Raw genomic sequence first — 27,551 nt, 5'->3', positions numbered from 1 at the left:
ATGTTGTCTGCAGCCTATGTGCTAGGATTATGTATCCTCAAGTGGCCTAGCTTAGACCAAGGATCCTAGGATCAGATAATAACAATATCTGGGCAAAATAAATCAGTAGCCTAACAATAAGGCTACATATTAGTATAATTTTTTCCTTTTATATACGCCAGTGCACTTAAACATGATCTAAATAATCCAGGACTAGACATTTCCTTAATTGGTAATTCTAAGCCGGCTGTCCACGGTGAGCTAGACTGTGGCAATTGGCGTTTTTCTGTGTTATTTTTACTTGCTTTACAAGAATTTAAAGATAACTAAACTGTAATTGACTTTTGGACACGACTTGAACTACCTACTTGGGTTAGGTCTAAGCGGTATTCGCGGCAAGCAACCCCCAAGCATAGCTAATGCGGCAAAATTGTAACCAGTAAACACCTCTAGGGTACGTTAGGTTGGTATTTTTAGGGGTGTTTACTGGTTACAATTTTTGTATTAGCTATGGAGGGGGTTTGCGCAGAATGCCAGCTTAGACCTACCCGCGTAGGTAATTAAACATGATCTTAAAGGTCAATTACAGTTTAGTTACAGCCTACCGACAAAATTTACTTTAAATTCTTGTAAAGCAAGTAAAATAACGTAGGAAATCGTCAATTCAAACATAAGTAAAGTGATAACTTTTTATCAAACATCCCATTTTTGGACTAAATTGTTAGCCTAGACCATGTAACCTAGGACTAGATAAAATAGTAATCTGTGCTGGATGAGATGGTAACCTAGCTTTAAAGCTACATACTATGATAACTGTCTTTTATGTAACCCATACCCTTAAGTGTGCATTAAATAATCCAGATTAGGCAGCAGCCTAGATTAGAATAAGTTACAGGCTGGCTATAAGGCTACACATTAGTGAGTTACCGTTTTATATACTAGACCAAAAAGCCTAGGATTGGATATAAACAACAACCTGGGTTAGACAAGAAAATAGCAGACTAACTATAAGGTTACATACTAGTAAGTTTCTGTTTTTTTATAGCCTAGATATTTAAGAGTGATCTATAATAATCTGGATTAGGCAATACCCTATACTAGGCTAAGAAAGAACAAATAAGCCTAGAATTATATATGAACAGTATCCTAGGCTCAATAAAGTAACCTAGTTTTTTTTTTTTTTTAGGACTTGGTAGCATATCTGTAAGACTACATACTAGTATTGTCTCATGTAGCCTATATCCTTAAGGGTGATATAAACCTAGACCAGACAGTAGCCTAACCAAATAGCGATGCCCGAATATCAGAAAAACGGGTAATCAGCCATATAAAACAGAAAACCAGATTATAAGAGGTTTATTTTCTGTATAGTTTATATCCTTAAGTTTTAAATAAGCCTAGAATAGGCAGTGGCCTAGAATAGGTTAAGCAAGACCTTCTAAAGAACCTTCTAAGAAATCCTGTATTCTTAGCTTAACATAGATTATACCAGAAGCATTAATCTAAGCTATATAAAACAGTAGCTTGGATGAGTTAAACTAATTAGTCCATAGCAGTTAGTCTGAATGGCATGACAATTAAAATTTAAAAATTTCACTTGGCCATTGCAAAAGGACTAACAGTGTATAAGTAATATAGTCATATACAGGTATGAAAGCTAACCTAAACCTTACAGAGTTTAAGTTAACATAGATATTTAATTAAATGTATTACAACTACACACTTGTTATCAAGTTAACCTGTAATATGGAAACTATATGAGGAACTACAGAAGTGTCCCTCATTTAAAAACAATTAGGCAGGATCCTTAGTTCAAGTGTTCTGTAGAAAATTGCTCAGTTCACTTTTTGCCAGTGGGTACGGCCCATACCACCTACCATGAGGCATAGTCCTTGTAAAAAAACAAGTTAAATTTTCTTAGTCACCAGATGTGGGCGAGATTTGTATGCTCCTGGCAGCAAGTTTTAAGGACAAAACAGCTCCTTTTCAGTTGTCTCAATGGGTCCTAGGGTTCAGTAGTGGTGAGGAAGGGGGAGATTATATCTTAACAGCAGAACTCTGGCAGCAAATATTTAACCCTTTCTCTGAACAACATCAATGTTTGGGCAAAACCCAGTAATATCAGTCCAGTCTTATAGGTACTCCCAGGTCAACTCCACAAAGGAAGTAGAGGAATCTTTACACGGGGTTGACATTCTTACTAAATATTATGGAGTGGACACTGCCACTGATATGGCCCTACTGAACCCAGAAGGCTCAGGGACACAAATTTTAGCTAGACAAGGGAGAAACTTTCCAGAAGAAATTCTGTTCCCCATGCTGAATAGGATCTTTCCCCCGAAAGGGGATACTAGGATCCACCTAACTCCGACTGAAATGACTACATTTTTGGAGGGGTCTAGTAAGTTACCCAGGACTTCTGCCCCTTGATTAACAGGCAATTATAGTTCAGTTGCTAAAGCTCAGTTAGATTGCCCAAGTTCCTCCAAAAGGGGTACACAGTTTGCAGCATTTGATCAATTCCATAAGGAAATTGAGTACCATCATAGATGCCCTTGCCACAGAACGGTAATATATAAGGGATACGAAGCATGATTCCAAAAAGGAAAGTAAGTCATTCATGTACACCCCAAAGTGTAAAAGTACTACATCCTGTAACCGAAATGTGAGTGTGGATACAAATACTGCCCAAAAAAAGTCTAATGTTAGAATTCCGACTGGAAACAACAAAATGGTCAGTTCAGAATACAGAACTTCAGATCAAATAGGGGCTCTGATACTCATCCCGATGATAGTGGTAATCGTTGGCGAGACGCCTCTATGTGCATTTTCTCTCCTGATGGCAAGTATATAATTAATGAGAGAAAACTATGTTCGAAGTTGTACATGTAGAATTTACAAACGGCAGCATTCCCTAATACAGAATGGCACCTGGTACCATCTTCACCAGACATGCAAGACCACTAACAGAAACCGTTTTCTTACCTGTGCCTATAGCATTAAAATCTACGGAAATCATCCTTTACCAGGTCAATGAAAAATGGATCTCTACTTCCATTTTGAATAAGACCCAAGTTGCTCACCAAGTAGCCCCAGCCTTCTGTCCCTTCACTTTCAAAATTATTAGTCATGTGAAGACAGATTTTCAGAATTTGTAGTGACTAAAAACAAGAGACAATGGCAGAATTAAAACCATCTGCCACAGTCATCCCAATTTCGGGAAATTCCACCAAGGAATGGGCAACGCTACAACTACCTTTTAAAAGGAAAAAGCTCTCTAGATATAGCTACTCAGCAGTTTGGGACTCCTATGAGAAGACTCTCAGAGGGGACAACCTCGTCAGTATTTTATACTAGGCTCCGACTCCTTGCTGGAAGTTGCCACCAAAAGGCTTCCAGAAGATTCCAAGATAATGTTTGCTGTTGAGGCCAAAAGTCTTATGAGAACCCGATGGGAAGCACTCTGTGACTTCCTATAATGGCACATAAAAGTACAAATGGAAGCATTGGAGGGCTCCATCAAATCACTCCAATATCACTGCATTATTACATTCTAACCCCTTCTGTAAGGACCTGTTTGAGGAGTCTGTTGTGGCTCAACTCAACGAGCATGCCCACCAACAGAATTGTACAGTGTACGCTCTTCTGGGGAAAGGGGAATTCAGGAAACAAAGAACCCAAAATTTCCCTTTAGCCAATCCCACAAAAGGCTCGCTTTGATAAAAAAATTATACAAGCCTTCAGTCACCTGCAAAAGTTTTCCTCAAAAACTCAGGTAGGTAGTCAGAAGGGACAATTCCCTACAAAGGGACAACAACAGCAAGGACACCCTTTTTTCACAAGGTCCAAAAACCATCTTATAGGGGAAAAGGAAAAGCAGCACCTGGAATGTCTATCAAAGGCGAAGGCAGAGGAGGAGGCAGATTACCAATAGGAATTGTAGGGTTGGGGGTCAGCTTCCACGACATCACAGACAATGGAAGTTTTCCCTGTGGGGGGACAGCATTATTTATATGTGCAGAAAGGCCCTGTTAATGGGGCCCATAGAGAAACATGCATATATTCGCCACCAAGTACGTCTTTTCAGTGTCCTCAAAAAGGATTCCTCCAAAAAGGAGTGAGTGATCCTCAACCAATCAACACTGAACAAGCACATTGTTTGCCAAAATTTTCGGATAATTACCGTTGCCTAAGTACATTGAATCATTCCAAAATGGACTTGGACAGTTTCTATAGATCTGAAAGATGCAAATCCATATACTGTTCACCTCCGGCCCTTCCTGATGGACTAAACATTGCCTAAAGAATATTTTACAAAATTAGCAACAGTATTTGTTCAAGAACTCAAATAAAAAGGAATACAACTAATAGCCTACCTAGACAACTGGCTCATCTGGGGCCCACAAGAAAAGAGTGCTTGAAAAACCTAAGAGCAATGGTCAACAGACTACAGTCAAAAAGTTTTATAATGAATTTGAAAACATCCCAACTCACACCCAGCAGTCACTTTTCAGTGGCTGGGACTGTGTTGGGATACTCTTCACGGCCTGTTGTCTCTCCCCATCATACTGAAAACAGAATAAGGCAAGTCCTCAAAAGGTTCCTTGCACAGCACAGTTTCCAGATGGCAATCTGAATGTATGATGGGCCTGCTGCAGTTTGCATCAGTAACAGATCCAATACTTAGATTGCAACTAAAAATGTGAACAAATTCTGGCTATTGCATGCAAGAAAAAGATGCGAGACCCACCTCATCAAAAGATTAAAAAAGTTGAGAAGATACTTTGGCCTTGGATCTGGAAGGGATCTTTGGCGAAACAGGTCACCCTGACTCCTCCGTCACTATGAGTGACAATACACAATCAGGTGGCAGGAGGTGATCAGCTACTCTGAGGAATTCTTATATCAGTTTCCTGGTGCTGATGGCTGTCTTTTTGTCTCAAAAACTCAAACCTCCAGAAGAGAGAGACAACATAACTACAATATCCTACATCAAGAGGTCGGGATCAAATTCACCTCCTCTCAATATGATAATGCTAGCCATCCTTCGGATGGCGCAAGCAAGGAAGTGGCACATGTCTGCAATTCATCTCACAGGGGGTCTCATTGTAAGAGCAGACTCTCTTATCAAGGAAAATGAAAGCCTCAACAGAGTGAATGTTTGACAACCACTCTTTTCAAACAACAGCCAGCATGCTTCCACAACTGGAAGTGGACCTGTTTGCCACATGTGAGAATCACAATCTCCTAATACTGTATATGTGCCTCCAAACCTGGACAGTCAAACAACAGCAAGAGATGCCTTCCTAAAGACTGGAACAAGGGGAGGACATCTTTTTCCTCCATTGTCCCAGATTTCGATGGTTTTGAGCAAACTTCTAACCTTCAGAGGAACAGCTTAGTTAATACCCCAAATTGGCCAAAGAGGCATTGGTTCCTATTACTTCAACAATGGACGAAAAGATCAATTCCACTATTGACCGCTGTTCTATCCCAGACAGTAAAAGGGAAAGTGGTTTAAACATCCTGCTTTCTGAGCTGAGACCTTCACGTATGGATTTTTTAAAAATATATCTATCGTGAAAATTACTCACCCAACATTTCTAGGTACCTAGGGCAAAAATTATGGACACCATCTATCTGACAATACCAATCCGTATGGAAGATATGGTTAGATTATATCCATACTGAGAGCCCAGTTGAGATTTCTATTAGAAACACTCTTTATTTTTCTTATGTACCCTTTTGAAGACAAATGCCTTATGGTTACAACAGTCATGGCATACAAGGCTGCATTAATGGAACCCTTGCTTTACGGATTCAGGATTGACTCCAGTAGAGAAGTTGTCATTTCCCTTTTGCAGTCTGTCGCTCTACAAAGGCCCGCTCCCAAAAGGCTTCCAATTACTTGGTCCCTTAACAAGGTGCTTAGACTTCTATCAACCCCTCAATTCAGCGGACCCAATACAACCACAATGCACATGCTACAAAAGGCGATTGTCTTGATTGCATTAGCATCTGGAGCTTGTATTAGTGAACTGGGCTCTCTTAGACAGGGACAATGCATCACACAAACAACTGACCATCAATTATTATTGTCCTCTGGCCCATCATTCCTGGCTAAGAATGAGGATCCTTTAAATAGGAAATCTATTCTCATAAGAAAACTCAATTTTGCGGACAAGACATTATGCCCAGTTCAAGCACTTAAGGTTTCCCTGAAGTCACGGCAGACATCCCAGAGAGTCCTATTTTCCTACACCTTAGCATAAACTAACCACTATCCCTACAAGGGCTGAAAATGATTGTAGTGTTTCTCATTAAAAAGGCAAATCCACACTCCTTTCCTAGGTCACATGATATTAGGAAAGTAAGTACATCGTTGGCCTTCTTCAGAAATGTCTCTTTCAAAGAAGTCTCTCAATGTACAGGGTGGTCATCAGTTAAATTAATACCATGGGCCTGAACAAATTCGATTACACTGTGTCAGTAGGTGGCATGGTTATTCTTAACCCCTATGTGCTACAGCAGAAAACCAGGGGTCTTATTGATGGTGAGCATGTTAACTATCGAAGGGAGAAGGGCGACAGTACTGCAACCAAACCCAGCATGCTTAGGTAAGCCACTATAGAACTACATCCTAAAAGGTAAGTTCGTGTATAATTACTTGTTTCTTGGTACCAAAACCTGAAGAGTATTTGGAATAATTGATTGATTAATTGAGGGTTATCTGGCGTCACAACTACCAGGGTCACCGACGCCGAGTATTTGGAATAAAGAATGGGACTTGAAATCTGTGGCTTAACCTCAGACCAGAAATGTTTTTTTTTTTTTTTTCCTTTGGGGTGTTGAGATTAAAAATTGAGAGCTTAAGCCTTTTTCATCACCTGTCAATTTCTTTGTAAAGCTTCTTGAGGTCGAAACATGCGACTACACTATCAAAAAACAGGTTTTGATGTAGGAAAAACCTATTTTTGGTAGTCGCATTTGAGTCCTCAAAACCCTCCCACTTCCCTGACGAAAAGGCATGGGATTTGGGCAAGGGATCATCCTGCATTGACCAACAGAGAGCCATAGCTCCTTGGTCTTTAACGGCCCGGTTGTAAACAAGAAGGCGGATGCACATGCACAACAGTCACTTCTCTTTCTTGCAGGTTCTTTTGACGTTGGAAAAACTGTGTTCAGCTTCGTTGAAGTTAAAGGAAAGTGCCCTCTTATCTTTGAGTCCATTATATACTCCATCACATGTTATAATGTTAATCATTATGACACAATACCTGGCCAAAAAGACCAACTAGAAGAGAATTTTTTTATATTAGTTTGGTCACCATGGAGCTCTGGTAGACAATGGCAGGTAACTCCTTGAAGACTCAACAGCGACTACCAAAAATAGGTTTTTCTATATCAAAACCTGTTTATTTGTTTACCTGGCAACTTTACAACACAATCATTACATGCACTATTACTCCAGTCACTGCTATCAATAAGATTTTTAGTTTTCTGTGAAAACTATTGTGACGGCTTTGTCTGTCCGTCAGCACTTTTTCTGTCCACTTTTCTTCTGTCTACCCTCAGATCTTAAAAACAACTCAGGCTAGAGGGCCTTAAATTGGTATGTTAATCATCAAACATACCAAATTGCAGCCCTCTAGCCTTAGTAGTTCTATTTTATTTAAGGTTAAATTTAGCCTCATATTCTGGCACCACCACAGGTACCAACAACACAGGCTGGCACCACCATACTTACCAACAACACAGGCCAGCCACCACCGGACCGTGGCTGAGTTTCAAGGGCCGCAGCTTTACAGAAAACTCGATTGCTATGAAGTTTCTTCAGCGCATGTTTTACTTATTTAATTTTCTGTCCGGTTTCCTTGTTAGGGGACCTGTACTCCTACGAAGTTCTCCATATACTTCTAGTTGCAGCGAGTCCTTCAAATTAACCAGGATAGAATGATTGAATTAAATTCTAGCTTTTTCTAATTCCTTAAATTTTTCCTTCTCTTCTTGCTTTCCAGCTGCTGTGTGGCATTTTAGCATCATGGCACTGAATTCTTTGAATTCGTGATGGTCATATCTTCTTAATCGGCATAGAAAAATTTAAGGAATTAGAAAAAGCTAGAGTTTCATTCAATCATTCTCTCCCGGCTGATTGGGAAGACTTGCACCGACTATAGCTGATTCACTTAAGACAGATTCTTAGGCCTCCGAGACGTTTGTTTGGCGGACTCTGATTGGCTGGTACGGGGAGGTAGGCGGCTCGCTGTCTCATTTTTATGTCTGTAACTCAGAAAACTAGCGAGTATGTTTATATTTCTTCATTTACCTCACGTTTTGCACAACATAGGAAAGTTTCACAAGTAAATCATGATTTCCTGAAATCAATAAGATAAATCACAAAGGAACTGCGACGAGTAAAAGTGAAGAGAGAAGCATTTAATTCTTTATACCTTATACCTATTTTTACTTATCATCGGATTTTGCATCATTCATGCGATCAAGATAAAATAAAACTTGTTTTCTTACAATAAATTCACCCTGACTATGCTGGTACTTTCAAATTTTAGATGCGTGTGATATGTGAAGAGAAAATGAAGAAATGTCTTATTTTGCTGCATCTGTACTTGACTCAGTTTGCCGAGAGATGGTGATCTGCAAGACACCGTGGTGGACCGTGGACCTCTCAGCCGTTGACAGTTGCCAATTAGCGATATGAGAAGTTTGCAGTTTCGACAATACTTACCGTATCATTATGTAATTACATTTTCTGTACATAAAGGCACAGAATTCCCATTATGAATGTCGAACTTTTTCACTCCAATATCATATATGTCCGTATGTCTGGACATATCTGATAATAAAAAATTAATAATCAGATGGATGCATCTGGATGTATTGGCTTCAATTTGAGTCTAAGTGAGAAATTTGCATACTGTAGGCTACATGATAAATAACAGGCCAACATAATTATGAGTTCATTAACATCAAAAGCTTATGGTTTTTATATGTTCATCCAATGAGTGAAAGTACATCTTTTTATTTCTTACCATAAAATCTAATGGCGATGAAATGGATATAAAAATCTGTCTTTTTCAGAATTTGTTTGAGCTACTCTTACACCAGAGTGTTTATTCCTTTATATACATGTTACATTTGATAATTATGTAGGCCTGTTATTCATCATGTAGCCTACAGTATGCAAATTTCTCAACTAGAGTAAATTGAAGCCAACACATCCAGGTACATCCATCAGATTATTAATTTTTTCTTATTAGATATGTCCAGAGATACGGACATATATAATATTGCAGTAAAAAAGTTCGACATTCATAATGGGAATTCTAAGCATTTATTTACAGAAAATGTAATGACATAATAATACGGTAAATAGTTTCGAAACTGCTAACTTCTCATATCGCTAATTGCCAAGAACATATGCAACATAATAAGACATATTCTTCATTTTCTATTCACATACCACACGCATCTAAACTCTGAAAGCACCAGCGTATTCAGGGTGAATTTATTGTACGAAAACACAAGTTTTATTTTATCTTGATTGCATGAATGATGCAAAATCTGATGAAAGTAAAAACAGGTATAAAGAATTAAATGCTTCTCTCTTCACTTTTACTCGTTGTAATTCCTTTGTGTTTTATCTTATTGATTTCAGGAAATCATGATTTACTTGTACAATTAATACCGAATCCTATGGTATGACCAAAACTTTCCTATCTTGTGCAAAACGTGAGATCAATGAAGAAATATAAACATATTGCTAGTTTTCTGAACTACAGATGTGAAAATGTGACAGTGAGAGAGCCGCCTACCTCCCGGTACCAGCCAATCAGAGGCGGCCAAACAAACGTCTCGTAGGCCCAAGAATCTACCTTAATTGAACCAGCTATAGAAATATATGGAAAACTTCGTAGGACTATAGATGTCCTAACAATGAAACTGGGCAAAAAACTAAAAAATCAGATGTCTTTTCGTTTTCACATCAATCACGTCATGCATTGCATTTCTTAATATGTCAAGACTCTCATGTAAATATTCATGTGTAGAATTCTCTGGCCTTTCCACCAATATGTATTTCATAATTGTACATTTATTATATCTCTCAAAATTACCATTTGTTTGTCTGTCAACAAACACTAATTGCTCAGAGTGTGGGTCACGGTGATCAGAGGTCGAGCACCACGTTTCCGCCCACACTCTGCCATGCATACCTGCGCTCAGGTAATAAATAATTAATACCTAGTTGATCTTTCTTGTCCTCACAACTGGTGACCCAAGGAGTGATGGTAAACACAGTGGTTTTGGCTTCACCATTAACGGACTCACTACAGCCGCTTTACCCTCAGAGAGCCTTTAACGGAACCACAAGGCGACAAAAGTCTAGGCCTCTGAAAGCTCCTTCCTCTGAGAACACCCATGCCACTAATGGACTAATTAAGGCGTACCCCTTCAGTTAAGTTCTGGCGTGCTCAAACGGTTTGGCCACGCCATTTATGATTCATGTCGACTGTACTCAGAAGTCATTAACGGAACCATATGGCGTATAGTTTTGACTTCTGACGCACCCCAAATACCATTAACAGACTAAATACAGTGCTTATTTCGCGTTTTGGTGTGAGGAAGAATGTCAGACACTGAGGTAAAAAGTCATTCTGAGGACGCACAGATCTGTAAGAGACTGCACTGGTGGTCTTACGGGCGCATGTGTGTGAATCATTCATCGGAGAAAACAAGACAAAGCATCCCGCTTTCTTTCTCTCCCTCCATCCTGTGCGTCACCTGGTTTCTCTCTAACCAGTGTTGTCTCGAAGGAACACCAACTTGCATTACCATACATATTTCTGTCTGTTTCTCTCTAACCATTGTTGTCTCGATTCATTTACAATCACCACTACTTGCATTGCCATGCAATTTCCTGGCCATTCCAATCATGTCATTGTACATTTATAATGCCATCTGTTTGTCTGTCAGATCATCTGAATCTTCTGTGTCAAACTGTATGTATGTTTCTGTTTGTGAAGATGCCAAATGTCTCAATACCATTTCACATATATTATGCTACTGCATTGTATTCATTAATCTGTCTCGAATCTCATGCAAATGTCCTTCAACCCGCTGCTGGAGTTTTCCTGGCCTTTCCATTGATATATCATTGTAAGAGACCACATTGCGTTTATTATGTCTCTCACAGTCGCCATCTGTTTGTCTGTCAACAAGCACAGATGTCCAAAGCACAATCTTTGTTTTGCCCTGTCTGTGTGCAGAAACTACTTTACGGCTCACACCAGCCAATAACAACTGTGAAGATTCTGTGCATTCATTCAGTAAGGAACCACCAATAAACTAGACAACACCCAGCCAGTATGTCACTCAATACCATCCTTACAGATCCTCTGCATCCCTCTCTCGCCTTCAAAGGCAGCAATAAGCCAGGCGATAAAACTCCCTCCGTTCTCAGGACAAAACACTGCATCCTGGTTTCTGCGGGCAGATGTCCATTTCCAGGTGGCAAAAATTACAGATGAGGAGACCAAGTCAGATGTGACCCTGACAATGCTACCGGAGGAGGTCTTCAACAAAATCACCCCATGGTTGGACTCGCAGCTAGGAAAAGTCAAGTACAGAGACCTGCAAGACAAGCTCATTGATACATACTCCATGTCCATCCCAGAGAGAGCCCAACGCGCCCTCGACCTGATGACCCAGCCCCTAGGGGAACGCATAACTCAGGGACACCTGGGATGAACTCCGAGGTCTCCTGATGCTGCCGGGGGTCAATGCAGACGGTTGGAGGAAGGAGATCAGCTTGTCATGAGAAATATTCCTGCGGCGCCTTCTGCAAGAGATGAGAAGGCAAGTCACGGATGTGGATGCCCTTTCATTGGACAAATTGGTGAACGTCGCGCACAAACTCCACGAGGCCACCAAGGCCTCCAAACACACTGCAACACCCGCAGCCTTTAACTTGGTAACAGAACAAGATAAGGCAGAGGACATAAATGCAGTGTACAAGAGGAAGGCGCTGCCACAGCAGCAGAGGACATGGACAAATCCAGCCTGGTGTTACTTCCATCGGAGGTTCGGAAGTGCCTCCAGAAATTGCAGAGCTCCCTGTTCTTTCACAAAAAACGAGAAAAGTGGTGACAAGTAACAGGAGAGGCCGCAAACCTCAAAGACTCCCGACCAATAGGATTCTTCATCCATGACAAAATATCGAAATGACATGCTGGTAGACACCGGGGAGACGCAATTGGTGTTTCCACTGTCTAGAGAGGACCACAACCGCACATCCAGCGCTGCAACTGCACTGGTGGCCGCAAATGGAAGCCCCATCTGCTGCTACGGAACTTTGACCCGCAGAATATCCATCCTGGTCTGTAAATATGATTGGCCCTTCGTCATCGCGGATGTCAAGTTCCCTCTCCTGGGCGCCGATTTCCTCGCACGCCACGGACTTCTGGTAGGCGTCGGCCGAAAACACCTGCTGGATACTGGAACCTGCCATTCCCAACCACTCTCCACCAGGTTGGGGATGCCCGCTGTCTGCTCCATCTCTTCACAGACATCTTCAAGCCAGAGCTGCGTCAGTTGCCAGAAGCCCAGGCCAAACATGGCATCCATCACCATATCACCACGACAGGCCCACTAACACGCGCCAAATTCCAGCACTTGCCACCCAAAAAACTCCAAGACGCTAAACGGGCCTTCACCGAGATGGAACAGCATGGGCATCTGCAGGAAGGCATCGAGCCCATGGACATCCCCCCTCCACATGGTAAAGAAACCAGAAGCTAGTAACGACACTGGACCACTATCCCTTGCCGAACATACAGGACCTAACAGGCGCCCTGGCAAGGGGCCAAAGTATTTACAAAAATGGATTTACTCAAGTCTTATTTTCAGGTACCAGTGCACCCCGATGACGTTCCGAAGACAGCCATCATCACGCCGTTCGGAACGTATACCTTCTCCTACTCCACCTTCAGCCTCAGGAGTGAGGGGGCCACATTCCAACACCTTATGGACACCATCTTGCGGAACCTACCTTTCTGCGTTTGCTACGTAGACGACATCCTGATTTTCTCCAGGTCCCCAGAGGAACACCTGTACCACGTCCGGGCCGTGCTGAAGCCCCAACAGGAGACTGGTTTGGTCTTCAGGTTCGACAAGTGTACCTTCAGAGCAGAAAAGGTAGACTTCCTGGGCCATGAGATCTCCCCAGCAGGCATCCACCCCACGGCCTCCAAGGTGGACGCAGTAAAGAAGTTCCAAATGCCAAAACCCATCAAGTCCCTGCAGGAGTTCCTCGGCATGGTCATCTACTACCATTGCTTCATACCAGACGTCGCCCGCATCATGTATCCCCTGACCACAGTCCTGAAGGGGAAGCCGAAAGCACTGGCGTGGGCAGCTCCGCAACAACAGGAGTTCAAGCAGATGAAGGCAGCCCTCACCAAAGCCACCACATTAACACATCACGACCCCACCGCCTCCCTGAGACTTACCACCGACGCCAGCAGCATCGCTTGCAGGACAGTGCTGGAGCAAGCCCACTGGCCTTCTTCAGTCGCAAGTTAACACCACCGGAGACCTGAGACCTGCTACAGTGCATTCGACAGGGAGCTGCTGGCAATCTACCATGCTGTGCAGCACTTCACGTACATCTTGGACAGCACCCCTTTTACCATCCTCACAAATCACAAGCCTTTAGTACATGCATTCACGAAGGCAGGAGATGCATGGTCTGCAAGGCAGCAGCGGCACTTGGCCACTATCTCCGAGTTCAGCTGCACCATTAGCTATGTCCCCGGCAGGAAGAACCCAGTAGCTGATGCCCTATCAAGGGTCGAAATAAATTCCGTCCATCTCAGCATAGACTACGAGGACCTGGCGAAGGAACAGGCTGCAGGCCCGGAAACAGCAGCCTCCAGTTCAACACTTCTCTGTGAAACCAGCACTGGCTGCCTGTGGCCCCTCATCCCTGCTTCCAGGAGAAAGCAGACGTTCGATGTCATCCACGGCCTGTCTCATCCATCAGGCCGAACAATGGTGAGCCTGATGACAGAGAAGTTCGTGTGGCACGGTATCAGGAAGGATGTCCAGCAGTGGGCAAAGAACTGCATACCGTGCCAAACAAGTAATGTCACCCAGCACATGGAATCAGGCACCGGAGAATTCCCTCAACCACATTGGCGCTTCGGTCACGTCCATGTAGACGTCTTAGGTCCTCTGCCGCAATCAGGGGGCGCCAGATACCTCCTGACGGTCATAGACCATTCCACACGGTGGCCAGAAGCAACCCTGATGACGGAAGCATCAACGAGCGCCTGTGCAGAGGCCCTCCTGTTGAGTTAGATCAGCTGTTTCAGTGTGCCTGACAGCATAACTATCGACAGGGGCCCGGCATTCTTGTCGGAGCTCTGGGTCACCCTGGCACGCCTGATGGGGACAACTCTCCACAGTATGACGGCATATAACCCCGAAGCCAATGGCATGGTGGAAAGGGCCCACCGTTCATTGAAGGCAGCTCTGATGGCACGCTGTATTGACGACAATTGGAATGCCCAACTCCCCTGGGTCCTGATGGGTCTCTGCACTGCACCAAGGGCAGGCGGTGACAAATCTCCTGCAGAGAAAGTCTACGGCAAAACACTAGCTGTTCCGGGAGAGTTCTTCCTCACAGTACCAGATGACGCAGATACCTCCCTTCCAAGGTTGAGGGAAGTAGCACAGAAGTTCACGCCCTGCTGAAAGACTCTCACAGACAGGACCCATGTCTACAGCCCTGGGGGCCTGGATACCTGCACCCACGTCCTCATCAGGATTGATGCCCACCACCCACCCTTGACCAGACTGTGCAGGAGCCCATACCGTGTCGTCAGAAGATCATCCAAGGCCTATCTTGTCAACATCCACAGGCATGAAGACTGGGTTTCTGTCAACCGGCTGAAACCAGCTTTCCTGTTAGACAGCGAAACTCAGGAGGAAACCGGCAGGCACCCCAGAATTCCTCCACAAAAAGTTACTGCAGATGATCCCGTTGCCATCCCGAAACAGGGTTGAGGACATCCCAAGGGCTGTACTAAGGAAGTCATCTGCTTGGCTAAGCCGCCGGGCGTTCAGCAGTTGAAGCCGCCCCACGTCCACAGGTATCAAGAACTCGGGGCCGGCTCCTGCTCCCAAAGCGAATCTGTGATTGGTTTTTCAGATATCTTCCAATCATTATTTTGTAATTACTGTCTTGGGTGGGGGAGTACTTGTAAAGACATCAGACGTCTCTTCATTTTTGCATCAATCACATCATGCATTGCATCTCTTAATATGTCAAGATCCTCACATAAATACTCATGTGTAGAATTTTCTGGCCTTTCTGCCAATATGTATTTCATCACTGTACATTTATTATGTCCCTCAAAATTGCCATTTGTTTGTCTGTCAACAAACACAAATTGCTCAGAGTGCGGGTCACGGCGATCGGAGGTCCGGCACCATGTTTCCACCCTTACTCTGCCATGTATACCTGCGCTCAGGTAATAAATAAGTTAATACCCAGTTGATCTTTCTTGTCCTCACAACAGCATGACTGGACTAACAGTGCATGTAATGCTTGTGTTGTAAACTTGTCAAGTAAACAAATATGTAAGTGAAAATGTTGTGAGTGCACTTGAATATGGTTTATCCTTCTTTATATCAAATAGACCATCTGTTTTAACAATTGCACCGTCCCTACATAAATTAAAAAATATTGTGATCATGCTCAAAATCATGTTGACATAACTAAAGGTATTGTTTATGGAGCTGCCAATGTTAGACATGAAAGTAATTTCCTTCTCGCTATAAGAAAGTTTGACTGATCTTAAAAAAAGACAATACAATCCACATCACAAAAGCAGATAAGTCAAATAGTATTGTAATTTTAGATACAGCTGACTACATATCACATATGCAAGCCTTACTGGATGATGATACAACTTACAAAAAACTAACAATAAATCCTCTTGATCAAGTCACAGAAAATTTCAACAGCACAGTGAAAAAAATCCTTAAAAATAAAAAGGAACTAATGAGTCGTCAGTAAAATTTCCCTCGTTACCTTATTTGTATGGATTAGCAAAAACACACAAAGAAAATAATCCTGCGCAGCCCATTATCAGCACTATTGGCTCAATATCATATAACTTTCAAAATATATTACCAAGCTCTTGTCCCCATTACTTGGAACTATCTCCGAATCTCACATATATAATTCACTAAATTTAGTTGATAAATTAAACAAAATCACTTTTTGCCCACTTATAGATTTGTTAGTTTTGATGTTTGGTCTCTTTTTACTAAAGTCCCTATAGATTCTTTTTAGAGTATCTTAGTAACGAACTAATCCATCATGAATTACCTCCACCTGTAAGTCATATTATTTCACTCACTAGGTTGTGCATTTGTGATTGTAAGTTTATATTCAATGGTGAATTCTACCAACAAATATTTGGTATGGCACTGGGCAACCCTTTATCTCCACTCCTCTCAAACTTGTATATGGTATTTTTTGAAAAACGATATTTACCTAATATCATTCTTACTCCTTTAAAGGGGTATAGATATGTTGATGATATTTTAGCTGCTTTGCCTACTGGTATTGATGTAAATGATTTACTCTCTAATTTGAATAACCAGGTACCATCCATTAAATTTACTTTAGAATTAGAAAAAGACAATTGCCTCCCTTTCTTAGATGTTTTAATACATACAGAACCATTTCAATGCAAATTCAGTATTTACAGGAAACCAACCAACAACAACTTATGTTCATTTTTATTCAGACCACCACATTAATATCAAAATATCCATTTTTTCGTCTATGTTTTTATGAGCATTGTGCATTGTCAGTCCCCAGTATTTGGATCCAGAAATCGAATACATAGGAAAAATAGGGATAGGTTTATGCTACCCTTCACATATACTAGATATCTGCTAAAATAAAGGCCACAAAAAGTCTTAGAGTGAAAGTAACATGGAGAAAGAAACCCCTAGGAGCATTCTTAGCCTGCCTTATTTTAGTGGTTTTGAAACCATAAAATCATTGTTGAAATCTTTTAACGTTAACCTGGTTTTTCCTATAATAACACACTAAAATTAATTTTAATAAAAAACAGCCCTAAGGATAGCAACAACATAATATATACAATCCCATGCTTGTACAGTACTGCTATTCTTTTTACATACTCGTAGGTCAATCTAGTAAAGATTTAGAAGTGAGACTGTAGCAGCATAAGTATTCTGTCAAACTGGGCAAATATCCAATACTATATTCATTCATTTAAGTGAAAACTTTCACAGGATCAATTGGACTGATATTTCAGTGATTTCCAGATCAAAAATTTCTCTTCATGATATCTTTTAGAATCTGCAATTATACAGCTTACTGTACTTCAAGCTGTAATTTCAACCTTAGCCCTGGAATGTATTATTTGGACCCTGTATTAGTAAAATGTTCAAGAATGACCTTAAAGATAAAATCACTGACTTAATTACTAACTAGTTACTTTATATATATTTTCTATGTATTAGTGTGTTTAATAGTTTTTGAAAATGTTCATTTTTCAAAACTTGTTATTGTTTTTTGGCAGGATTGATTAAGACGAGAGATCTTAGAATGATGCTTTTTTAACAAATGGCAGTGGTATTTATATGAACTGCTGACCAATCAGCGGCCAGGAAAATTTACATAGTAACCAACAGACCAATAGTGCACATGCATTTGATTTTAGACTTTATGTCTTCTGAATGTATGAAAACCAGGTGTGTCACAGAAGTGTTGCTATCTTGCTGGATTGATTTGTTGCTAAGGAACGAGGCTTGGGAAGTCACAGTCCGTGACCTAGGTGTGATGCAGGTGTCACACAGGTGGTGACAGACTGTCGGCAAAGCATGGGAAACTTCCGTGGCACAATACCCTCCCCCCCTTAAAGTTGACCAGGACATTGCAGAGGGCGTCCCGCCCTTAAAAACTGGATTGGAGGAGTAATGTCTTGGGGCAAATACATTGGTTTCAGGCAGTCCATGGACTGCCAATTCATCGTGCCACAGATGTCAATGAGGAAGGCTTTCTGCTTGCGGTTGATGACCTGGTAGGGGCCAGTGTAGGGCTGGGTTAAGGCGGTCAAATGGTAATGGTTCCGATGAACACGTGTTGCAGCATGCAGATCCTTGGAGATAAAGGTCTTGTTGGTTGGCTTATAGGATGGCCAGTCAGGGGCGAATTTTCCGACAATGGTCCAGAGTCTGATGATGTCAGGTGAGGGATTATTGTCGGGGAAGAACTCACCATGTATCACGAGCAGATTGCCCTACACCATCTTTGCTACTGACAGGTCAAGGCCTTCTTTGGGTGTGGTCCAAAGGCCGAGGAGGACCCATGGAAGCTGCGAGTACCAGGTTGAGGAGTTGCAGCAAGACATCAGGGCTGCTTTCAAGGTGCGGTGGAACCTCTCGACCATGCCATTGGATTCGGGATGGTAGGCGGTTGTGTGATGCAACTGGGTGCTGAGGAGGCGGTTTAGGGATGTCCAGAGCTGTGGCGTGAAGGCAGTGCCTCTGTCGGAGGTGATGTGATCGGGTACAGCGAATCTGGACACCCATGATGAGAGGAAAACACTGGCACACACAGCTGCTGATGCCTCTATCATAGGGTGGGCTTCAGGCCATCTTGTCGAGTGGTCGACCATTGTGAGGAGGTACCAAAGTTCTTTGGAGCATGGGAGGGGTCCTACAATGTCAACGTGGACATGGACGAAATGGCACTGTGGTTGATGAAAGGAGCCCACACCTGAATTTGTGTGATGCTGGATTTTGGAGAGCTGGCACGAGGAACATTCACGGGCTCATGACTTTGCACCTTTCGATATGCCATGTGATCAGCGCCCTTGGGTTTCTGTAGGTGGAATGGGCAGTGGGGGTTTGTCCTGGAAGTTTGCGAGGGTTTGACAGCCATGGAGGCCTCTGTGGCATTAAAAGGTCGTCTGTTGCTGAAGGGTTGGATGTTCCTTGAAGGGTGGCGAAGGCGTGGGCGTGGCAGTGGTTTGCAGCATAATGGGCATCCGTCATATTGTCTGCTAGGGTGGCGAGGGCATCATCAGGTGTGTCTTCAATGTCAGCCAGTGCTGCCCTTACTGACGCTGGCAGGCACTGCAGCCACAGTGCCTTGAGGATGTCAAAGGATCTGGGAGAACTGTCTGCTGCAGGAGGAAGATGGGTGAGGGCTCTCATCTTGAGAAGGGCGGCGGATGGGCATTGATCACCCAAGGGTTGCTGTGCCACGTTGAAGATCTGTTGTACACGAACGGATGGGGATGGCATGAATCTGTCCAGTAGGACCTTCTTCAGGCCTTTGTACTGCACAACATCGGTGCCCTTAGCATCCAGCCAGTCCGTCAGTTGGGGAAAGAGGTGGTCCGGCAAGGTGGTGAGGACGTAATCTGTCTTGGACGACGAGGATTGTACGCCCTTAATTCGAAGTGTGACTTCGGCCCGACAGAACTAAGTGTAGGCGCTACTCGGTATGAAAGTTGGAAGCTTGACTTGGGCGATGGTGTCGGAAGAAGCAGCAGAAGGGGAGGGCAATGTGTCTTTATAGGACATCTTTGCTGGAAGCTGGTGCGGAGAGGTCACCACTTTGGCAGGAATGATTAAGATGAGAGATCTTAGAGTGATGCTTTATTAACAAATAACAGTGGTATTTATATGAATTGCTGACCAATCAGCAGCCAGGAAAATTTACATAGTAACTAACAAACCAATAGTACACATGCATTTGATTTTAGACTTTATGGTTTCTGAATATATGAAAACCAGGTGTGTTGTGGAAGTGTTGCTATCCTGCTGGATTGATTTGTTGCTAAGAGGAGCAAGGCATGGGAAGTTGCGGCCCACAACCCAGGTGTGATGCTGGTGTCATGCGGGTGGCGACAGACTGTCGGGGAATCATGGGAAACTTCCGTGGCACCGTTTACCAAAAGGAGAATATATTAAGTGTTGTACTTTTAAATGTATGTAATCAGCTTATTAATTCCAAGGCCATTGTTGACCAGTCTCTTCCCCTGTATAATTCTTTAACTGACTTCTCCCTGCTTTTGAGCCAGTTGGACTTAATCCTTCGTAAAACCTCTCAGAGGTTGACGTACAAATATAGGACAGTGTGAAGATTATGTGTACTATTTCTCTCTCTCCCCATTCCACCGATCTGTTTTTAGAAATCTTCTCAACCTCATTTTTAAGAACTTCTTTATTGCCTCTTTCTCTTTTTGCTGAAATGCTCTTTGTCTCTGTGTTTTAGAATGGAGCATTTACAGTTCATAGACGTACAGGTAAAATTAGATCAATTTAAAATTATCTATGTTATACGTAAAGACGTATTGAGAAACAATACTACGTAGGTTGTATGTGTGAGCGCTAACTACGAACGAGAGAGAGAGAGAGAGAGAGAGAGAGAGAGAGATAAGAGTTTTCCCTAAGAGAATGAAATTATTTACGAATTATTACATAGAGAGAGAGAGAGAGAGAGAGAGAGAGAGAGAGAGAAGAGAGAGAAAATTACAAAAATCCTTTGACTGCTAATTGGCAACACTCCCCTTCTTGTCATATTAAATTTGACATACAAGACAGCTTTGCCTTCGAGCTTCTCTTCACTGAGTTAACAAAAGATGAGGGAAAGATATTTGTTTGTTTAAAATGTGTATCACATACGGATTTTGTAATTACAGTTATATTATTATTATTATGATTATTATTATTATTATTATTATTATTATTATTATTATTATTATTATTAAAATTTGTGCTTATGGTAAATCATTTATTTATCACACAAAACAAATAAACATAAACAAGTACCATAAAATTTCTCTCAGCTCAGTAAAAGAGGGAGAGAGAATTATTATTTTTATTATTTAATGTTATTTAACTTACACAAAAGCTTGCAAACTTATAAATTACATAAAAAATTAAACATAAACACTTTTGCAGGGTTTCTTGAGGATTCACAAATGTTCGCGTCCGTGAAAAACTCGTGTATGACAATTAGCTAGGTTCCAATGAAAAGTTTCCGTGCCTGTAAATTCCTGTAACTCGAATCATGCAAGTTCAGGGTATCACTATGTGTGTGTGTGTGTGTGTGTGTGTGTATATATATATATATATATATATATATATATATATATATATATATATATATATATATATATATATATATATATATATATATATATATATATAGGCTATATATATATATAGAGAGAGAGAGAGAGAGAGAGAGAGAGAGAGAGAGAGAGAGAGAGAGAGAGAGAGAGTACCTGGTTATCTGTGGGGTTCCTGTTCCGACAGCGTGAAAGCGAAAATCGCCGATAACCAAAAGTCGGCGATTTTCGGCACTTATTGGCGCCGATAATCCCCGGAAATGGCCAATTTTCTGTTATCGGCACCTCTGTTAGCTATGTATCGGCGCCGATAAGCGGAAATCAGCGCATATCGGCACCAAAAATTGCTGATTTTCGTTGCTAGACAAGGGCCTTAATGCTATATATTTTGGAGACAACTGTCTCCTCGACAGGCATCTAATTCATTACTTGCCTGTCGAGGGAGACAGTTGTCTCCGAAATGTATTAACTTTCTACCTTTTGGGTTTTTGGGCTCCTTTTATTATATGGAATTCACAGTTATATACAGTATATGTTATAAGGAAAACAGATTGATGACACTTACCTTGAAGTGTTGGTAGTTGTGGGCGAGCGATGTGGTTTTCTCTCTCTCTCTCTCTCTCTCTCTCTCTCTCTCTCTCTCTCTCTCTCTCTCTCTCTCTCTCTCATGAAACTAAATGCACTACATTTAATGTGTGTAAATCAAACCTGGTTTACACTTATAATTTATTCAGCAAATCTAACATAAGACTGGTTAAAAATGTGATATGATAATGAAAATTATTGGATGATAACAGAAAATTATTGAACCACTTTCCAAACCCATTAATCAGTCACAAAATGAAAATAAGGTGTGTGATTAATTCCCATCCCCATCCAGTCACTAAGTGTTCTCCATTCTAACTTTTCATGTCTTTATGTCACCAGTTCACTCAAGTGGCTATGTCCCTGTGTATGACTTTGCATTGCTAAGTATGGCCATCCATGGCTTCCTTGAGCACTTGCATAAAACATTCGTAGAGAGAGAACATCTCCCACTAGACTTAGTTTGTGACACACCACAACAGCACAAAATAAATGATAAGAAATGGTAACAAAATGATAGGCCACTAAAATGTGAACTTATTGTTTGTTTTCAACACTCACCCTTCCGGCAAGGAATTTGGTCCCAAAGAATCCTTCTCATTCGGCTCCTCCAAATCAAATGTATGGCTTTTCACAAAAGTTCCCAACACTTACCCAACTAGCTGCTTTTCATTACCGACAAACGTACAAACACCTTCTCGATGACACACACATATCTGGATCTAAACCAGACAGAACTTCTAGAACATTCAAGACAAAATACTGGCAGGCACTTCCGTTCCCAGGGCTGTATCCAAGGTGACTTTTGTTCAGGCACTCTGTGCTGAGTTCCACAGATCATCAAGCATTAACCTATGTGCTGGAATGTGCAGAGCGCCTCAAACACTACATTGCCACATAGTGCCATGTAAACATACATACACACAGAAACATTATGTATGTATATATATGTGTATGTATATATATATATATATATATATATATATATATATATATATATATATATATATATATATATATATGACATTTTTTTTATCATATATTTATATAGTATATATAAATATATATATATTAAATATATATTATATATATATATATATACTGTATATCCATCGACGCCAACCATTATCGACTGGATTCGCTATGTATACATGATCTAGACTCAGCAGTGCCCGTCCATTTATCACTTATAAATTCCTTCGTGATAATATATATATATATAGCGTGGATTTGATATTTGATATAGCTTCATATATATATATATATATATATATATATATATATATATATATATATATATATATATATATATATATATATATATATATATATATATATATACGGATGTATATATATATATATATATATATATATATATATATATATATATATATATATATATATATATATATATATATATATATATATATATATATATATATATATATATATATATATTTATATATATATATATATATATATATATATATATATATATATATATATATATATATATGTACATATGTAAAAGTATAAGGAAAAATTAGATAGGAAAGCATAAGAGAAAGACTAAAAAGAGAAAGAGACAGAGACAGAAAGAATAAGGAAGAAGAGAGAGAGAGAGAGAGAACAATTAAGCCTTGGTTGTTATGCATTGCAAGACTAGAAGTGTCAAGTAATGCATAAGAGAAAGACTAAAGAGAAAGAGAGAATAGAGAGAGAGACAGAGAGAGAAAGAATAAAGAGAGGAGAGAGAGAGAGAGAACAACAATTAAGCCTTGGTTGTTATGCATTGCAAGACGAGAAGCGTCAAGTAAGCAAACCTCATGAAACTGTCTTGCACAAACTCAAAACAGTAAGCGAGTATATCGCGCCCAGGGCCGTAAAACCAATCATAAAATCTGGAAACTGTGCCCTCGCGATTTAGATGACCAAGGATTACTCAGCCCCTCGTCAGAAGCTAACATTCCAGCCAAATCTATAACTCCACCTTCAACAGGAGGCGTTCACATGGAAATTCCATGGAAGGGGCTGGATAAAGTGAAGTAGTTCATCATCTCTCCAATCAAACATTCTAGGGAGGAGTCATTTACACCTCCTCTGGAGGTCATTTCCAATCAAATCCTCTAAGGAGAGATTTTAACAACACCCACCACTGTCCTTCCCAATCAAGCTGTTCGAGGGGAGGCTTTACAGATAAAATCTTCCAATAAGGAACTGCAAGGGAGGAGATGGAAGATAGCAAGAAGAACCAGGGGTTCCAGAGAAGCCAGAAACCAGAAGAAGAGCATTCAAGTCCCGAGTCACTCAAACGAAAAGACGCAGATTCCCCTTGCTTTCGTGGTCCCAACCAGACTTAAACTGAACTTTGACTAGCAAGAGTGGTTTCAAATAGTAACTGTAACCGTAATTGTACTTGTTGAATATGTAGTTAACTTTCATCATTAAAGTAAGAAGCTACCCATTCGTCTCCATTACGCCTTTCTGAGAGATATAATTACATTTAATCTAATTCCCTTCGAAATAACAAACTCGTAAGTGGCTGACTATGGAACAGACGCTGTGGACAACTACTTCGTTGACTTTAGAAGAAATACGCAGGTAAGAAGGGAACAATAATATGTCACACAAGTTGTGAAAATTTTACTTGTGTATGATACATACATATATATACATACTATATATATATATATATATATATATATATATATATATATATATATATATATATATATATATAAATATATATATATATATATATATATATATATATATATATATATATATATATATATATATGTATACTTATATATACATACATGTGTATATATATAATTATATTTATATATATATATATATATAATTTTTATAACATGGTTATCAACCATTAAAAAGTATGATTGATACACCTCACTCAGAAGTCATATAAAGAAGTTCTGATTACTGTCTAAGAGTTAAGAAAGATCTATGAAAAATGTCAACCTTCAGCCTCTAGGAAGTACAGTATATTTTCAAGACTTATTTCAGGAAAAAAAAAGCCCACTGACACTGGGAAATATGGTGAGTCTTGTTTCATGGTAAAATGTACACTACCACTAAAATCCACTTGAAAAAGATATCATCTTTGAAATTTTACTCACTTTTTACATAACTTATCAATCTGGTAGCACCAAAAACAGATGATCACAAAACCCAGAAGGATTCCAACAACAACAGGTCCCGTGGGGAACTCATAGTCGCCACAATAACAAGAGTTATATTCTTCTATATAGCCATAGCAGTCACTGAAATGAACATACATCATTAATGCAAAATTATATACATTACCTAATAACAGTTCCCATTTTAGTTAGAATGCAACAATTCATAAAAGGAAATCATCTTACAGCTCAACCTCAAGAACATGGAATCTAATTTTAAAATCAAATTAAGTAATTTCCTTCAGACATAATTTTCATTAATAAAGGTCACTCATCTCTTCTGCACATATCAAAAAGTACAGTACAGAGAGTAATTACACTTGAGGCACTGTGGCATCCAAAACCAGTGCCTCCCCAATTACACTACCTTGTCAATAAATATTAAGTCTTAAAGCGCTGTGTGCTACAAATTACTAAAATAAATTATTATAAAACTGTAATAGGTATGACTTTGCCAAATATTGTCACCTCCAGGGGCAGATTTATTGCTGTTCAATAGAGTGTTTTCCAACTCGTCCATATTACTGTAAATTTTTATTATAGTATATATCTTCTATTGTTTCAAAATTTATTATTAATTCTGCATTATTTTTCTTTGTGCAGAAGTGTTCATCTAAATTTTTATCACTACTTACATTTGCTAAGATTTCTCCTATTACATTACTTATTTCTTTTGGATCAAGTATTCTTTTTCCATGTCTAGGTGGTTTAACAAGGGTACCATTTACTTTCATGGATTTTCCCATATGTCTTGCATGGAAGTTTTATTAGAGAGATCTGATACATGTTTCCTCCATAAAATGAGTCTTCTGTGAATTTTTTCTTTTTTAAATTTTGCAGATATTTTCTTGTACAGGGTGTTTCGAAATTAGAGCTCCCCCTCTCTACAGCATGAACCAAAATTGATATAGACAAAAACAAAAGTAATTCAGAACAGGTATTTATTTAAGTTTCTCTCTGAGTATTTAATATTTTGTGTGGCCTCCATCTGCCTGTACCACAGCCTGCATTCTTGAGGGGTATGATTTCAGCAAATTGCAAAAAAGCTGAGACTCAAACTCCATTTCCCTGAGCACTTCGGTCATCATCTCTCTTCGCAGGTCGTCGAGGCTTGGTATACCATCACAGTTCACTGTGCATGCTTCAACACGATCCTTTAAGATACTACCAATGTTTTCACACACATTAAGGTCAGGGGAGCTACCTGGAAATTCACTTGACGAGAAGAAATCGATACCACTGTTTCGAAGCAGCTCCTGTGTCTGAAGAGCCTTGAAACATGGTGCCTTATCATGCAAAAATGTGACTTCTTCAACAGATAACACATTTTCAGGATCTTTGAGGAAAGGAAATACTCCACCAGTAAGCAAAGTTTCTCTGAAGTATTCGCCATTCCATGACTGTCCTTTTTCTTTGATGATCCAGTTTGGCTGTGAACAGAAAAATTCCCAAACATTCAGGAAATTCCACAACTTGGCGATAGCGCACGTCATCGTTGATATCATCCAACTTTGCAGCCCAAATGATGTCATTTTTAGGATTTGGCTTCCTGACTGTGTAAATGAAGAATTTATCTCATGCAGCAACATGGAGAAAGTCAGCTTCATCCCAATCTTTAAGAAATGAACCACAAAACCATGCATGGTCTTCTCTCTGTTGCTGAGTGATGTTGGACTTGCTGATAACATGAAATGGCTTGATACCAGATTTTTTCAACTCATGATATACAGCACTATAACTTCTCTTATTTCCCCTTTTTGTTTCAAGTTCAAGCGCCAATTTACATAAAGATTTTCTTGGTCTACCCACTGCCTCAGCTATGATGTCTTTTGACTCCTGAGAAAGGACTTCAGGCCTTCCAAGATTCTCACTCTTTTCACGATGACAGTCATATGGATTTTTGTTCCAGTTTCTTTTAACAAAGTATTCATCTCTTTTAATGTATTTGGCTATCCATGAACGTGAAATGAAGGATCCGCCAGCATCCCTGGCCTTTCTGAAGGTTATAGCCCGGATTCGGTCAGTCCATCTGATTTCCTCCGAGTCGTTAGCCATGGCTGTATCTAAATCTGTCACTCAGTCTGAAAATACAAGAAATGTAAAATTAAAAATAGCTTAAGAGAAACTTAAAATAATGTACTTGGAGATAGGCTATAGCATAAAACTTCATAACTTTCCATTTGTTCTGTGGAGGGGGGGGGGCTCTAATTTCAAAACACCTGGTATAGAGGCTTTAATGTATGAATTTCTTGTAATAATATAGGCATTTTTTGTAAATTTCCTTCTAATATTGGTAATGTTTCATTAGTTTTATTGAATTTTTTTATTATTATTATTATTATTATTATTATTATTATTATTATTATTATTATTATTATTATTATTATTATTAAAATAGTTTAACCAGACCACTGAGCTGATTATCAGCTTTCATAGGGCTGGCCCAATGTATTAAAATGAAATGGAGTACCAGGTCTAAGCCAGAGGCTAAGCACTGGGACTAAATGATGAATGAATAATGAAATCTTAAAAATAAATATGCAAAAAGGCATATGCTCCAACACTAGAACACACACATACA

General features: G+C 40.1%; 1 protein-coding gene across 6 annotated transcripts in view; it reads right to left on the bottom strand.

The window, feature by feature from the left end:
* The window catches only part of LOC136840297 (prion-like-(Q/N-rich) domain-bearing protein 25), a 560,985-nt gene that overhangs the window by 85,250 nt on the left and 448,184 nt on the right, over window positions 1-27,551 (bottom strand). For 4 of the 6 annotated variants that reach the window (XM_067106987.1, XM_067106985.1, XM_067106988.1 and 1 more), the window contains exon 8: window positions 24,911-25,054. The exons of the other annotated variants lie outside the window; for them this stretch is intronic. In XM_067106987.1, the coding sequence (XP_066963088.1) occupies window positions 24,911-25,054 (144 nt within the window). The remainder of the gene's footprint in view (window positions 1-24,910; window positions 25,055-27,551) is intronic. 6 annotated transcript variants of the gene reach the window in all.

This window comes from Macrobrachium rosenbergii, chromosome 7, assembly GCF_040412425.1.
Source record: "Macrobrachium rosenbergii isolate ZJJX-2024 chromosome 7, ASM4041242v1, whole genome shotgun sequence".
Lineage (NCBI taxonomy): Eukaryota > Metazoa > Arthropoda > Malacostraca > Decapoda > Palaemonidae > Macrobrachium > Macrobrachium rosenbergii.
The sequence above is the reverse complement of the archived record's forward strand: the minus strand, read 5'-3'. Positions and strand labels throughout refer to the sequence as shown.